Below are 15,185 nucleotides of genomic sequence, written 5' to 3' on the forward strand. Positions count from 1 at the left end.
TCTCTCGAAGAAAGCCCTTTGCCGCCCTGGGCAGGGTGAGGAAGCCCACGGGCACGGAGGAACCCAGCCCACACAGACTTCGGCTGTGTGCATCGCAGGTGCCCTGAGACTCCTGGATATGGCCAGCAGACACAGAACACAAATTCAGTTGGTCCTATCCCAGCTTTATTCTCATGACCCTCACATCCCAGATACAGCTCAGAGAGGGGCCCAGGTCACCCTCCCCAGTGAACGGTCCTTGGCTCCCCGCCCAGACCAGGCAGCGGGTTCTCGTGCCCACCTCTGCCCATCTCCTTCAACTGGGGGGTCACCCAGAGCCGGCCTCCTCAGCGAGGGCCGCAAGGCAGAGCCAGGACCCTGGAGAGGAGCTGCTCCTGGGGACCAGCTGTCCCCTCTGTCCACAGGCTTATCCCTGCTCCATCTCAGGGCCCCAGGGTAGGCCTTGGAGGAGCTGGGGGCCCAGGCCTCCTTGTCCAAGGACTGGCTCCAGGTGGCCTGGATCCCTGAATTCTTGGGCGGCCGGAGGCCCGCACTGGGACTCCGGTAGTGAGAGGACCGCACTCCCAAGCCCCCAGTCCACAGGGCGTCACTGGCTGAGGGAAGGGGCGAGAGGGCGTTTCTCCGGCTCCTGCACCTCGAGGCCTGAAGGGGAAGGCTCAGCTCAGACCCACTCCCACAGGAGCTCCCAGCATTCGAGGCAGCCCCCCAGGGCCCTCCACCTTCTGCCCCTCCCACTGCCCCTTGCAGCTCTCCTCAGCTCCCCCCGGCCTCACTCCAGCTGCACTGGCCACCTTGCCTGTCCTTGAACTTGCCAGGCCTTTGCTTCAGCTGTTCCCTCTGCCTGAAATGCTTGTCCCTAGGCATGTTGACAGGAAAAACCGTCACCTCCTATTTGCTCCCACTTCACCTCCTCTCTCAGGACCACCCTGAGCACTATAGTCAAAATCACGGGGCGCCTGGGTGGCTCAGTGGGTTAAGCCGCTGCCTTCGGCTCAGGTCATGATCTCAGAGTCCTGGGATGGAGCCCCGCATCGGGCTCTCTGCTCAGCAGGGAGCCTGCTTCCTCCTCTCTCTCTGCCTGCCTTTCTGCCTACTTGTGATCTCTCTGTCAAATAAATAAATAAAATCTTAAAAAAAAAAAAAATCACAACCTGCCCCACCCAGCGCTCCTGACCTCCTTCCCCCTGATCTCCGTCCTTCCCAGAGCGTGGCCATCCCCTAACATTCTGGGGCTGAGCCGCCCAGCGTGGGACCAAGCACATGAGATGTGGCCCATCTGAACTTCCACGTGCTGGAGTGTAAAACGGCCACTGGGCTCAAGGTCATAGCAAGAAAAAATAATACAAACTATCTCGTTAATAAAGGATTAACTAATTAATTAAAATATCTCATTAATGAATTTCCGCACTGACGACGGGTTGAAATGGTAACAGTTCAGGTATAATGGGATAAATAAAATATGTTATTAAAACTAATTTTACCTGAATAAATAAAGCCATAAAAAAAAAAAAAAGCCAGGGGGATGCCTGGGTGGCTCAGTCATTAAGTGTCTGCTTTCGGCTCAGGTCATGATCCCAAGATCCTGGGATCAAGCCCCACATTGGACTCCCTGCTGAGTGGGGACTCCCTGCTCCCACTCTCCTTGTTATCCCTGTCTTTTTCCCCACAAATAAATAAAATCTTTTTAAAAAATTAATTTTACCTGTCTCCTTTTACTTTTTTTTTTTTAAAGATTTTATTTATTTATTTGACAGACAGAGATCACAAGTGGGCAGAGAGGCAGGCAGAGAGAGAGAGGAAGGGAAGCAGGCTCCTCACTGAGCAGAGAGCCCGATGTGGGGCTCGATCCCAGGACCTTGGGATCATGACCTGAGCCAAAGGCAGAGGCTTAACCCACTGAGCCACCCAGGCACCCCTCCTTTTACTTTTCTGATGAGGCTACTAGAAAATTTTAAATTACGCATGTAGCTCACGTCCTATTGCCACTGGACAGGGCCATTGTAGATAATTACTATTTTTATGCATGTTGTTTACTATCTCCCTCCTGCACCCGAATGCTCCCTGCTGTATCTCCAGCTGTATCCCCTGCTGTATCCCTAGCATATCACCTGGCACTCAGTAAAGGCTCACTGTCAAGTAGATGAGTGGATGAACCATGGGCCCCAGGCAAGCCAGATACCCCCACTCACCCTCTCCGTTAGCATCAGCTTTGTGTTCCGACAGGGTCTCGATAGAGCCATCCCACCCCACGCTGCGTCCTGGGGGAGCACAAGGCAGCCAATGGGCCATGGGGACCAGAGCAGAGGTGGGCAGGGCTTGTGCGGAGACCCAAGGGACAGGAGGGAAAGCCAAGGGGCTGCTGGGTCCAAGGGAGCCGGAGAGCAAATGGGAGCAGGGACCCTGGTCTCTCACCTTTGCCATGGGAGGTGGGCGCGCCCAGGGGGCCTGGCCTGCGCTGTCGGAATCGCTGCCTGGGGGTGTCCCCGGGGCTGAACGACTCAGAGCTTCGCCCCACCGGGAATCGCGAGCTGAGTTTCCGCCGCCGCCCCCCTGCCAGAGTCTCATCCCGAAGGCAGAGGGAGCTCTGGGCCCGGCGCATGGGTGCAGGGGAAAGGGATCCTGCAAAGGTATAGGGAGGCAGGGTGTGGAGCTGTGCAGGGAGGGGCTGGGCAGAGCAGAGGGGCGAGTGGGGTGAAGCTGCAAAAGGGCAAGGAAAGGAGGCTACAAGAGGCAGGGGTGAGGTCTGGGTGAAGGACGGAGGCAACAGGAGGCTGGCCTGACCCTCTGACACTAGGGCTCTGACACTGACCCACTGTGTGACCTTGGGCAAGGCATGTCCCCTCCCTGGGCCTGGGATAAATGACCTCTTGCTCAAGTCCCCTGCTGCTCTGAGGTCCTAAACACTGCTGCGGACGGGCAGGACGGGATGGGTGGCAGCGCGGGCAGGAGGGAGGTACGAGCTGAGGGGCTCGCAACAGGGAAGGCCAGCGGGGTACTCAAGATGAAGGGAGAGACCAAGGGCGTTGGCAAGCACCAGGGTGAGGATAGGAGACATGGGGTCGGGACCATCCTGGTCACCTGGCCCCCAGACCCACCTGTCCCATTTGCCTCCCTGCCCTCGGAGAGCTCCGTCTCTGGGGGGCCCCCCAGGCTCTCGGTGCTGCCAGCCCCATCGGCCCCCAGGCGTGGCCCCCCATGGGGGCCCCCCTCCCGCCGGGGCCGCATCAGCCTCTTCACCTTGTCTGCCAACCAGCTGCCCTTCCTGGGGGCAAGAGGGCACAAGAGGGGGTAAGGCCAGGGAGGAAGGAGGGACAAGAGGGCCACGTTGGGGGATGGCAAAAGCCAGGCAAACCCTCATCGGGGCCTGGAGCGGGCAGGGCAGGGGCAGAGGTTGGGAGGATCCCCGGCTCCAGGGGGTAGACGGGCCCCTCACTTGATCCGGGGCAGGGGCCCGGGCTCCAGCACTCGGTACTGGTCCATGATCTTCTCCACCAGCTTCTGCTTCTCACGGCGCAACGCATTGAGCTGGTCCCTGCAAGCATGAGGGAGGACACAGGCATGAGGCCAGGCAGGAGGGAGGCTCAGGACACCGGGGCTAATCCGGTGTTGGCGAACCGCTGCTGTCCTGAGTCCCAGGTGGTCAGCCCCAGCCCTTTCCCTGGGCATCTCCCCACAAGCAGGCACAGGGGTCTCCGGGACCCGCCCCCGCTCTGGGCAGCCGAGCTGGGCCCCCCACGGCCTGCTCACAGGTACTCGCGCTGCTCGCGGTGCAGGTGGTCCCGGCTCTCCAGGCTGCGCTCCAGGAGCTCCCGGTTCTCCCGGCTCAGGGCCTGAACCTCAGCGAGCAGCTGCCGGTTCTCCTCTTCCTGGGCGCTCCGAAGCTCGGTCAACAGCTGGGGGTGTGGAGAGGGCAGACAGTAGGGCAGGTGGGGGATTTAACAGGGCTCCGGGTGGCTACCTTCCACCCCCGCCTCTTTGCCCAACCCCCCACGGACCACTCCCCAGCCCCCAGCAGGCCGCGGCCCACCGCTCACCACACCTCGCACTGCGTGGTCAGCCGGCAGGCGCTGAGGTCTAGCTGCTGGTTGGACTCACGCAGACGCTGGCTCTGCGCCTCCAGCTGGGCCCGCTCCAGCTCCAGCCGCGCCAGCCGGCCCCGCAGCTCCCCGCGTTCCCCCTGCAGCTCACCCCGCTCCCGTGACACCTCGGCCAGCAGCTTCTGAGCCCTGCAGAACCCAGAAGAGTTGCTCTCCGAGGGCACTCGGTCCCCCTCCCAGGCCTCCCACGGGGGCCAGAAGAGCCCCCCCTGGGGGAGAGGAGCCAAAGCGGGATCCCACAGGGACGGTGACTAACTCACCACCAACCCACTTCGCAGACAGGAACACAGAGACCTGGCCCGAGAGCGGCAGGGCCCGTGCCGGGGCTGGTACCTGTCATGCTCGCTCTGCAGCCTCCGCAGCTCCTCCTCCAGGCCGCGCTGCCGATGCCCGTCCTGCATCAGGCGTTCTCGCTCTGCCAGCAAGGCCACCTCCTGCGCCTCCACGCTGGCCCTCTGGGCTTGCAGCTGCTCGTGCCTGGGATGCACAGGGACTGAGAGGGCTGCAGAGACCTGGGGCCGGGGCAAGTGGGCGGCCGGACTCTCTGGGGTCCGCCCTCTCCTAAGCACTGGCCCCCAAACAAAGCCACGGAGCAGAATGCTGGGCGGGGTGCCCACCACTGCCCATGACGAACGAGCCTCGGGGTGAGCTCAGCCCGGACCCCAGCCACACGTGAGGCCATGGCAGCAGAGGTGGCTGTGTTGAGTGGTGGTGCTTCCGGGCAGGGGGAGCAGGGGACGGTCATACCCACCCAGGGAGTCTGCTCCACGCAGGCTGGGGGTGCTGGGAAGAGAAGCCGGGAGTCTAGGGGAGGCTCACCGGCCCTGCAGCTCCCGGTGGGCCAGCTCCAGGGCCCGCATGTTAGCCTTGAGGTCACGGTGCCGCACCAGCAGTCCTTCTAGCTCAGCCTCCTGCCGCCGCTGCAGCTGGGCCAGGGCCTCGTGATCTCGAAGCAGAGCTTGCTGCTGCCCCCGGGTCTCCTCCTGGGACTGCCGTGCCACCCGCACCTCCTCCTCCAGCACCCCCAGCTTCCGGTGTAGCTCCTGCCCCTGCATCTCCAGCACAGACTTCTCAGCCTAGACAGAAGAGCGGGTGTGATCCCAGTTCTAAAAGAGGTAAGGGACTGGGCGCAAAAGGCAAGGGGCAGGGCAGAGGATCCAAGAGAGAACTACAGAGGCAGAGCGCTGGAGCGGGGGCGACAGGGAACAGAAAGCAGAGGCAGGGTTAGTAGGCAAGGAGAGGGGAGCGGTATCACGGAGATGGGTGCTGGTGCCAGGCCGTGGAGGGGAGGGCAAGAGGCACAGTGCGGGGTGGGGGGGGCAGCCAGGGCGGGGTAAGGGCAGGGAAAGCGGTAGGGACTAAGGGCTGGCTGTTGAAAGGGATGGAGCTGAGCAAAACCACAGAGGTGAGGGGAAGGGGGAAGACGGGGGCAGAAGGGGCAAGTACAAGGGAGCAGGAGCAGGGAAGAGGGGTGCCAATTGGGGTGTTCAGAGGTCAAGCACAAGGGTACAGGAAGGGCAGTAGGCTGGGACCTAGGGCAGAGAAAACAGTGGGTGGCAGAGGAAAGGGGGCGTGAGCTAGGGCAGGGGACAGGGCACCCAGACCGCCACCCACCTGCAAGCGGCTGCTGTACTCCTGGGCGCGCTGGCTCTGCAGCAGGAGCTCCTGGGCGCGCCCCTGCAGGCTCCCCAGCTGTCCCTCCAGGTGCTGCAGCTGCCCCTGCAGAGCCACCTTCTCGGCCACCAGTGTCGCATTCTGCCCAGAGGGGAGTGGGGGGTCAGCAGGGGCCAGACCACTGGGCCAAACCACCCTCCCCGTGCCCGCCACGGGCGACACTCACGCTGCGCTCCACCTCGATGAGCCGCCCACTCTGGGCCCCCGGGGTCCTCGGCTCAGCGTGCCCGTCCGACCCCAGCCCCTCAGGACCCTGGCGCAGCTGCAAGGAGAGGCCCCAGGAGGTCACGCAGGAGCGTGGAGGAGGTCTGAGGATGGTGCAAGGACCTAACCCAGGGGACCCTCACCTCTTCAGCTGCGCCCCTGCCCCATCCATCATGGGTTCCCCCACCCCACGCTCCTGGCTCCCGCAGGTCCATCTGTCACTCTCCATCTGCCCTGCTCTGTGTCACTCAGTTCTACAGCATTTTCCAGCCTCTCTCCACCCTGCTTTGCCTCTGCGCCCCGGGTTTCAACACCACTTTCCCCCCAGCCAAGCCTACATGCACCCACCAGGGGCTCTGCTGGGGGCCCGCTGTCCCCTGACACCCCGTGTTATGGTGACCTGTGTCCTTGCCTGCTCTTGGGCCTCCCCACACCCCAGAGCTGAGCCCTGAGCTGGGAGCCTCAGAAATGATGGCCAGCCAAGAACAAGGGCAGTAACCGAGCTCACTCGGGAGCGGTGAGACCCTGGAGAAACACAGCCGGCACCTCCAAGCAGAGTCGCTGGGGTATGTCCGTCAGAGGAATGAGGGAAACAAGGCTCCAGGGCCCCAGAAGACTCCAGGGCCTGGGCAGAGTCCGCCTGACCCCCAAGCACGGGGCGCTCTCCAAGATGCCCCCAAATGGGGCACAAGGCAAGGGACGGGCCAAAAATCAAGGAGCAAGACCAGCACAGGGCTAGAGGGACCGGAGCGTGCGCAGCCCTGGACGTGCGCAGGCAGGATGGAGGGCGGGGTAGGAAGAGGCTGCCGGCGCTCCGCACGCCTCACCTGGACCAGCTCCTCTTCCAGCTGCAGAGCCCTGGTCTTGAGCTCCCTCAGGGCCTCCTCCTTGCTTGTGGCCGCCGCCTGCAGCTCAGCTTCCAGCCGCCGCTCCAGGCCCTGGTACCTGTCCGGAGAAGCTGTGGCACCGACCCCTCCCCCGGCCCTGGCTGCCCCCTCTCTGCCCTGGGGCCACACCCACACCTCTGGTGCTGGAACTCTTGCTCCTGCAGAAATTCCTGGCGCTCCAGGGCCGCCTGCTTCAGCTCGCTCTGCAGATGCTCCAGCCGCGTGCCCAGCTCCCGGCCCCGCACCACGGCCTTCTCCAGCTCCTGAGGGCAGGCACAGCAGGCTCAGAGCGGGAAGGGAAGACCACCACCCTCCCCCATCCTCCCCCACCCTCCCTTCCCCAGGGAGGGCCAGATGGCGTCTGGAGACCTAGCTTTCTGTCTTTCCTCCGTCACCCTAGGCAAATATCTTTTTAAGAAGGCTCTCACGACGCTGAGATCTAGAGTCACGTCCTCTACTGATGGAGCAAGCCAGGCGCCCCACCCTGGGCCAAGATCTTTAACCCTTTGGCCTTCTACTCCTCCATCTGTAAAATGGGAACAAAACCCAGACACCTCGCAGAGTGACTACGGAGAAGCTGGGAGGTAAGCTTGGCGGCGGGGGAAGGAGACCCCTGGCCCAGGAGTCAGAGACACTCGCCAGGCAAGTGTCTTTACCTCTCTGAGCCCACGGTTCCTCGTGCGCCCAGTGGCAGCAAGCCGTGTCCTACGTGATGAGGCCATGCTGGCCACGTGAGGGAAAGAGGGATTTGGAGGAGGCAGACAGGAGGAGTGCCCTGGGCCACAGAGGGATGGGGACAGAGGGCAGGAACTGGGTGAATGTCAGGCCCAACCACAGAGGGGGCTGGTGGGTGGGGAGAGATGCTGAGGGCCAGGCCAGGAGTCCTGTGGCGGTTGGGCCGCACCATTGCAGAAGGGGGCAGAGCGGGATGCAGAGATAGATCAAACCATTCTGAGATGCAGGGGCCGGGCAGGATGAAACCACAAGCCAGGGCCAACTCGGACCAGCTGCCTACCAAAGCCTGTCTCTGGACACCAAGTCTACCGCTGCTGCTCTGACCTTCCTGGGTTTGCAACCCCACCGAGTCTCCCCTGGAGCCACTGTCCTTCTGGACACCCTTGGCCACTGCCTCTCACTGGAAAAACTACAAGTCCCATGAGGTCCTGCTGCCTGTTGGCCCACACCCAGGAGAGCCCAAGGGCTAAGGGTAGAAAGAACAGTGGTACCCATGAAGAAATCTGAACCTCCGGCCAGACCCCAGAACTGGCCCCTTCCAGGCCCTCAGCACCCTGACACCATTGCCCTCCACCCAGCCCACAGGGACGGGCCCCCTGGCCTCAGGTTCCCTGACCTCCCCGGTCTAGCCACCTCCGCCTACACCACACCCAGTCATCACCAGGAACTGCTCTGCCCAGGAAATCTCACAAAATTCCCCTTTGTCCTTAGGCTCTTCCAGCGCTCAGTCCTCAGAGCACACCTTCCCCTCACCTGCCCTGAACGCCTGCTGGCATCCCCACTCCCCAGCTGCCCCCAGCTCTCCACATTCGCCCGGAAGGCAGGTCATCTGAATCCGAGCTTCCCAGGGAACGAGACAGGTTAAGGAACAAGCCCCTAACAGCACAGCCGGCTGGTCGGAGATCCGGGCCAGAAGCCAGGTGTGCCTGACAGCGTGGCTCAGTCACATCCTACACAGTGAACCCCAGAGACCCCTCTCCACCTACCTTCCCACCCGCACCCCCATTCCCCCACTCCCCTGCCCTGCTCTGCCTGACACCTCACCCCGGGTCAACACAACAGTGTGTTCCAGCTCCTCTCCGCCCAAGGGGGCTCTCAGCAAATGACCCCTTCTTTCTGAATCTCGGGGTCCTCATCTGGACAACAGGGATGAGACTGGAAACTGCTCAGCTGGAAGATTTGATTCCTAGTGTGCACACCCCGCCCCGGCAGCACGGGGCCCCGGGCCTGAACACCCTTCCTATCGCCTCCTAGCCTCCTCCACTCCCCCCGAGGGGCCTCGCAACTCGGGCCCCCCCTTCAACACCCTGCTGGGTTTAAAGGTCATGGCCCTCATGTAAAGGTCATTGAGATCATTTCCTTCCCAAGAACCACCACAACTCCTTCCTCAGCTTGAAAGGAAGATGAGGCCCTGCCCAGCACAAACCTGCTGGTGAACCCCCACCCGTCAGGCACCTGAGCATCCGTAATGCCTTCAGGTCTCCGCACATGCTGGTCCCTCTAAAGTGTCCTTCCCACCTAGTGGGAGCCCGTGTCCGTTCCTCACACCCTTCTCCGAAGCCTCCTTGCCTCCACCCCAGCACCAGCTCCCTCCGCCATGGCCTCCTGCACCCTTTGCAACAGGTCTTGGGGCACCTGAGTGCCTCAGCTGCTTGAGTGTCTGACTCTTGATTTCAGCCCAGGTCATAATCTTGGGGTCCTGGGATCGAGCCCCAGGTCAGGATCCCTGCTCAGTGGGCAGTCTGCTTGTCTCCCTCTACCTCTGCCCCTCCCCCTGCACTCACTCTCTCTCTCTCTCTCTCTCTCTCTCTCTAAAATAAATTTTAAAATCTTAAAAACAATATTAATAATAATCAACATGTCTTGGGGCACCCGGATGGCTCAGTCAGTGAACCGTCCCACTCTTGATTTCGGCTCAGGTCATGATCTCAGGGTCGTGGGATCGAGCCCTGTGTTGGAGTCTGCTTGACATTCACTCCTTCCCTCACCCTCACCCCCTGCCCCTTTCCCCCTTCTCTCAAAATAAAAATAAATAAATAGATCTTTTAAAAATATAATTAACACGTCTTGAGCCTTTGCCCAGCATAAACTAGGCTCATCACACAGTTATCTCCCTTGGTTTCCCGAAAGACCCGAGATAGCAATGAAGAGCGCCCCCATTTTACAGAAGGAGGAATCGGGTGGAGGGGAGTCAGCTCCCACAGTCTGAGAGCCCGGACTGAACCCCCAGGCAGTCTGGCTCCGTACCCACACTCTCATCCCCTTCTACAGCCCGCCCCACCAGAGAGAGGGAACATCCATCAGTCCTGTGTCCTGGGCCCAGCACCTCTTGGAGGACAGGGGCGGACTTTGCCTTTCTCTCTCCAGCCCCAGTAGGTGCCAAGCACTCTGGGGCCACTGATGGAATTGATAACCCAAACCCCAGCAACTGGCCCAGAACCCTACTTCCCACCCCAGGCTGTGAGCCCGGACATACCTCCTTGAGGGCCTGCTTCTCCCTCTCGGCCTCCTGCAGGTGCCGGCGGCCATCGCTCTCCAGCATTTGCAGCCTCTCCTCCGCTGCCTCCGCCCGGGCCCTCAGTCTGGGCCCCTCGCGCTCCCACTGCCTCCGCTCTCGGCCTGCGGCTGCCAGGGCCTCCACCAGAGCCTCCCGTTCCCGCGACACGGCCTCCAGCTCCCGGCCGGCAGCCTCCACTGCCTCCCGCAGTCGAGCCTGCTCCCGGGCCTGGGCCTCCACCTCCCGATGGGCCTCCGTCTCTGCCCTCTGTGCCTGAGCCAGCTCCTCAGAGAGGCGGGCAGCCTCCATGCCTCGGGCCTCAAGCCTCCGGGCCTGAGCCTCTAGCTCCGCTTGAAGGGCCTCGGCCTCTCTCCTGAGTCTTGTCACCTCCTCCCTCATGGCCTCCTGCTCGGGGACATCACCAGCCAGCATCTCCTCTGGGACGGGCCCTTCCCAGGTCTGGGCCTCCAGGGCCTCTTCTGGCCTCTGCTGGGGATTTTGCTGGCCTGGGTCCCCAACCGTCCCCTCCAGTTTCTGTTCATGCTCTCTGGCCTCTCTCTGCCCTTGGGGCAGGTCCTGCCCTTGGCCTCGGGCCTCCTGCCCCTCCAGCTGTGCACGGAGGCTGGGCTCTGAGGGTCTAGGCTTGCTTGCAGGGCCCTCCTGTCTCAGCACCTGAGCTTTGGGCCCTGACTCTCCAGTCTCTCCTCCCAGCAGCTCAGCCTGAGTTTCCACCCCTGGGCCTTGAGGGGAGACCACAGTGCTGGGAGTCTGGAGAAGGGCTCCATGGCTGGCCTTCTCCAAGGGCTCCTGTGTTGCTCCAACGTGGCCTGATTCCTGGAGGGTCAAGTCTGAGGTCTGGGGGGCCGTGGCAGCCATCAGGAGGGGCCTTTGTATCACCTGTGCGTCTGAGTCAGAAGCCTGCGGAAGCACAGCTACTCTCTCAAGGGCCGAGTCTGGTACTGGGGAAGCTGGGCCCGAGGCCTCGGTGCCTTCATCCTCCACCTGGCCAACCAAACCCTGGGGTCCCACGTCTGAGGCCAGGCAAGTCTGGGGAGCCGCATGCAGCTCTGGAACCAAGGAGTCCTCGCTCCGCTCCTCCAGCAGGGGGTGCTGAGGGCACATGAGAGGAAGGGTCAAGCCCCCAGGAGGAGGCAGGGAAGGACCAACTAGGATGGGTGCAGGACGGGACTCACCTGGCCCTCAGGCTGCCCCCGGAGCCCCTGCAGCAGGGCCCGAAGCTCCCGATTCTCCCTCTCCAGGGTCTGCAACCGCCCAGCCTCTGCCTCTCTCACTTCATCATGAAGTGAGGGGACTGCTCCTGGCACAGGGGCTGGGACATGGGAGATGAGGTGAGGACCCCTCCGTACCCTTTGCCAAGATCCCTGGTTCCTCCCCCCTGGGAAGAGAATGAAGTCAGAAGCCATCCCCACTAGAGTTGCAGGAAAACAGGCAGCCAGCCCCACAGTCCCAGGTCCTCCACCAGGGCCCTACTCACCCTCCCCCGGAGACCCCAGCGGCGGCTCCAGGCTCCGCTGAAGCTCCAGCTCCAGCTCCACGTTCTCCTCTGCCAGCTGCTCCACCTGATGCCGCAGAGTGTCCAGCTCCTGGGGGCGGGGCAGGGTCAGACAAGCCTTGCCCACCACGGCCAGGCCAACGTGTGAGCTAGATCACTAGGGGAAACAAGGAGTCAGAGGTTCTAGGGAGCACTAGAGAACTCTGGGGGAACCACTGGGGTCGCCAGGGGTCACAGATGACACTGACTGGGGGTCACTCGGGCCATCTCACCGCATGGGCCTCGCCCAAACGGGTCCGCAGCAGCAGATTCTCACGCTGAGCCTCGTGCAGCCTAGCGCAGCGCTCTTGAGAAGCCTCCAGCTGCTCCTCCAGGAGCGCCTTGGAAGCTTCCAGAGTCCTGGAGAGAACCCGTTCCTCCTGGTGGCGGGGAGCAGAAACAAGTGGCGATGTGATGCTGGCCCCCCAAGCACTCCAGGGCCACAGACCCCGCCTTCCCTCCTTCATCCGACCCTGCGCCCACGTGCTCTCCAGGCCCCACCTCTCCCTCCCACCTACTCCTCCCTCTCCAGGGTCCATCCAGATACCACTTCATTAGCATCTGGCCCCGCCCCCTCCGATGTAGGCCCGGCCCCTTCTCCCCCAAGAACCCCCTCCCAAGGTGGCATCCCTCTAGGCTCCACTGCGAAGGGCGCTCTCCAGACGGTTCTTCGCCAGCACTCGGCCCCGCCCTCCTCTCCAGGACCTACCCTTACCTACCGCCCCCACCTCTCCTCTCCGTCTGCCCCATTCTCCAGACAGCCTCTCCCTAGACACCACCTCACCCATTTCTCCTAGCCGCGACTGCTCTGTCCATTAGACCCCGCCCTTTCTTCTCCCGGCCCAAATTCGCTTCCCCTCCTGGTCCACCGGGTCCCCAGCAAGCCCCGCCTCCAGGCCCCGCCCGGAGTCCCCGCCCTCTTCAGGCCCCGCCTCCCGTCTCACCTCCAGCTGGCTTTTGCAAGCCTCGGCCACCTGCAGCCGCTCGCGACAGCGTCGCAGCTCCTCCTGCAGGCGGGGCAGGCGACCGGCCCGCTCCCGCAGCGCCTCAACCTCCTCGCGGTACAACTCGGCCCGCTTGGCCTGTCCTGACAGCGCCTGGGCCTGAGTCAGACGGTGCGGAGCTGGGGACGGCCAGCCGCGGGCCAGAGGGATTAGGGGAGGGGAAGGAGCCCAGGTCGGGGCAGGCGATGGGACAGAGGAGGCGTGAGGAGAGGGCTAGGGAATGCGGCAGCGGCAGGGAGCATCTGAGCGCACCTCCTGGCGGAGCCGTCGGATTTCGGCCTCCAGGCCCTGCACCTCTGCCTGGGAGTCTAGCAGCAGCTCCGCCTTCTCCTCCCTGGAGAAAAGGGACGCTGGAGGGTCCTGGGGACCCAGAACCCCGAGGCCCGATGCCACCACGTCTCTATCCATGTCTAATCGCCCCTCTCCCTCCAGGGACCTCCGAGACTGGGGTACTCACAGCTCCTGCCTCAGGCGCCGCAGCTGGGCCTTGGCATTGGCCAGCTGCAAGGCCAGGTGGTGGGAGGAGCCCTCTGGGGGAGTCCTGGCAGGAGCCTCTGGCAACAAGGAGGCCGGCTCTCTCTCCAGCAGCAGTTCAGCCACCCGCTGTGGGAAGTTGAGGGTCAGAAGCCAGAGGTAACCCAACCCATGCCCCCCAGTCACCACAAGCCACATCTGGCTCTTGCAGTTCTGCTTGTTGAAGACCCTCAACTCCAACCCCACATCTGGGCCCCAACCCCCATCACCCTCCTCCCATATCTGGAGCACCACAGTCCTCCCATTCCTCCACCTGGGTCACAGTGCCTCCTACCTGGGCCCCCGTGTCACGCTCCCGCGCCAGCCTTAACAAAGTCCCCAGCAGGTTCCGGGACAGCATCTCCAGTTCTGGAGTCTCCAGCTCCCCAGGCTCGGGCCCAGCCAGCGCCAGCACCACCCCTGCCCCAGGCTGGGTCACCTGGGCAGGTAGGGAGAGCAGTTCAGCAGAGGAAGGAGAGGGGCAGGGTGCCCCCAGGTGGCAGTGCCAGTCCCAGGCTCTCGACCAGCCCAAGTACCTCCTGGATGGCAGCAGCCAGCTCACTCTGGATCTCAAGGCTGAGGCCCTGGATGTGTCGGATGAAGAGTTCCCGGTGCTCACACTGCGGGGAGACGCGGCGGAAATGCTGGCAGAGGAAGCCTCCACGTCTTCCGTGGGAGCTGGACCCTACCCTGCCCTGCCCTGCTCACCTGCACTGATGCCCCCAGCAACAGTCGAAGGATGCCTTCCAACTCCTCCACCGCCTCCTCTGCGGAGCACAAGCCACAGAAAGTTAGCGGTGGGGCGAGGGGATAGAAGCGGGGTCGGGGGGTGGTAGGAGAGAGCACCTGAGAAGGGGTCAAACCCCAGCGTCTGGAGGTCTGGGGGTGGCGACAGGATCAGCAGCTGCAGCTCCTCCTGGAGGCAAAGGAGACAGGACCTAGGAGTGGGGCCTTCCCACGGGGGGCCTCCCAGGCTCTGCCGCCCCTTCCCAGCCCCTCACCTGGTAGAAGTCCCGCAGCCGGCCCCATAGGTGGTTCAGGTTCCGCACCCGCCGGGGTGCAGGACCGTCTCGGCCACCGACTACTCGAGGTCCCCCTCGAGAACTCGGAGCTCTGTGGGCACAGGGAGCTAGGTGGGAGGGGAGACAATCAAGGCCCCACCTCCCCCAACCAGGCTCCTCCCACCAGCCCTCAGGCTCCTCCCAGCTGCTTGTTGTGGGAGGGGCCACCTCAGACTCCTAGGCTGGCCTGTGGTTTCTTACATGATGCCCAGCACCCGGAGGAGCAAGGCCCCATCGCTGAGATGCAAGAACTTCTTCTCCGGGCAGAGGGGCCCCTCTCCTTCCTCCTCTTCTTCCCCCTCCGGCTCCTCCGCCTCTCCTACCAGGCCGGCCAGTCCCAGCGCCTGTGGGGAACGGAGCCAGGTCAGGCGACTGGGTTAGGAACTCCCCTACCAGCAGAGTGACTCCCGAGCCCCTCTGACCAGCCTCCTGAGCCCGCGCAGCCTCCTCCTCACCTCCTCCCTGAATGCCCCTGGCCCCTGGGTCTGGACTCCTTTGCCTGCCCCATAGCTACCTCGACTTCTCCAGCCCCACATCTTTGCCCACCCTTGCCCTCAGTCCCTACCCCTCCCCACTCTGCTGGACCTTCCTCCAAACCCAGCACCAGCCCATCCTGGCTGCTCACTTCCCTTTCCCTCTCGCCTCCCACCTGCCCCCTCACCCAGGTGGCCAGGCTCCCACTCAGGAAGTCTTTGAGTCTGGGCCCCTTGCCCCCATCCATGACACGGTCAGGGTGTAGGTCCCGCTGTGGCAGCTACACCTGCCCGGAGAGGAAGAGGAAGTTCCTCTGGTCAGGGATCCCGAGGCCCAGCCACAGACAGCCTTTGCAGCTTCCTCCTTCCGGGAGCAGGCGGGCCTCTGCACCCCCAGAGTCCTGCCTCAGCCCCCACCTCACCACCCCACATCCTCTCAGCATCTCTGCAGGGCCACAGAACTGGCCCAGAGGTTAGCAGGGGAAGGT

At 63.0% G+C, this 15,185-nt stretch overlaps 1 protein-coding gene across 4 annotated transcripts; it reads right to left on the reverse strand.

The window, feature by feature from the left end:
• Positions 1 to 515: 515 nt before the first annotated feature.
• Positions 516 to 14,945, reverse strand: LOC111149769 (coiled-coil domain containing 88B). Of its 4 annotated transcripts, none has more exons than XM_022507031.1 (27): positions 14,886 to 14,945; positions 14,426 to 14,568; positions 14,165 to 14,276; positions 14,010 to 14,079; positions 13,872 to 13,930; positions 13,700 to 13,783; positions 13,459 to 13,602; positions 13,108 to 13,253; positions 12,903 to 12,984; positions 12,591 to 12,749; positions 11,880 to 12,026; positions 11,590 to 11,698; positions 11,288 to 11,424; positions 10,074 to 11,204; positions 6,998 to 7,125; positions 6,803 to 6,920; positions 5,938 to 6,033; positions 5,712 to 5,852; positions 4,917 to 5,173; positions 4,431 to 4,574; positions 4,040 to 4,226; positions 3,748 to 3,893; positions 3,434 to 3,532; positions 3,096 to 3,262; positions 2,413 to 2,619; positions 2,190 to 2,258; positions 516 to 642 (listed from the first exon to the last, which is right to left on the reverse strand). In XM_022507031.1, exons 1-27 carry the CDS (start codon positions 14,943 to 14,945, stop codon positions 587 to 589), a joined length of 4,398 nt encoding a protein of 1,465 aa, XP_022362739.1. In that variant the 3' UTR covers positions 516 to 586. The 4 variants fall into 4 exon arrangements, with proteins under 4 accessions (XP_022362739.1, XP_022362740.1, XP_022362741.1 ...); XM_022507032.1 differs by having other exon boundaries at positions 2,190 to 2,251; positions 2,400 to 2,619; XM_022507033.1 differs by lacking the exon at positions 14,886 to 14,945 and having other exon boundaries at positions 14,165 to 14,292; positions 14,426 to 14,530.
• Between the last annotated feature and the right edge of the window lie 240 nt (positions 14,946 to 15,185).

This window comes from Enhydra lutris, unplaced genomic scaffold (assembly GCF_002288905.1).
Source record: "Enhydra lutris kenyoni isolate GAN:26980312 unplaced genomic scaffold, ASM228890v2 scaffoldscaffold22, whole genome shotgun sequence".
Taxonomy (NCBI): Eukaryota; Metazoa; Chordata; class Mammalia; order Carnivora; family Mustelidae; genus Enhydra; species Enhydra lutris.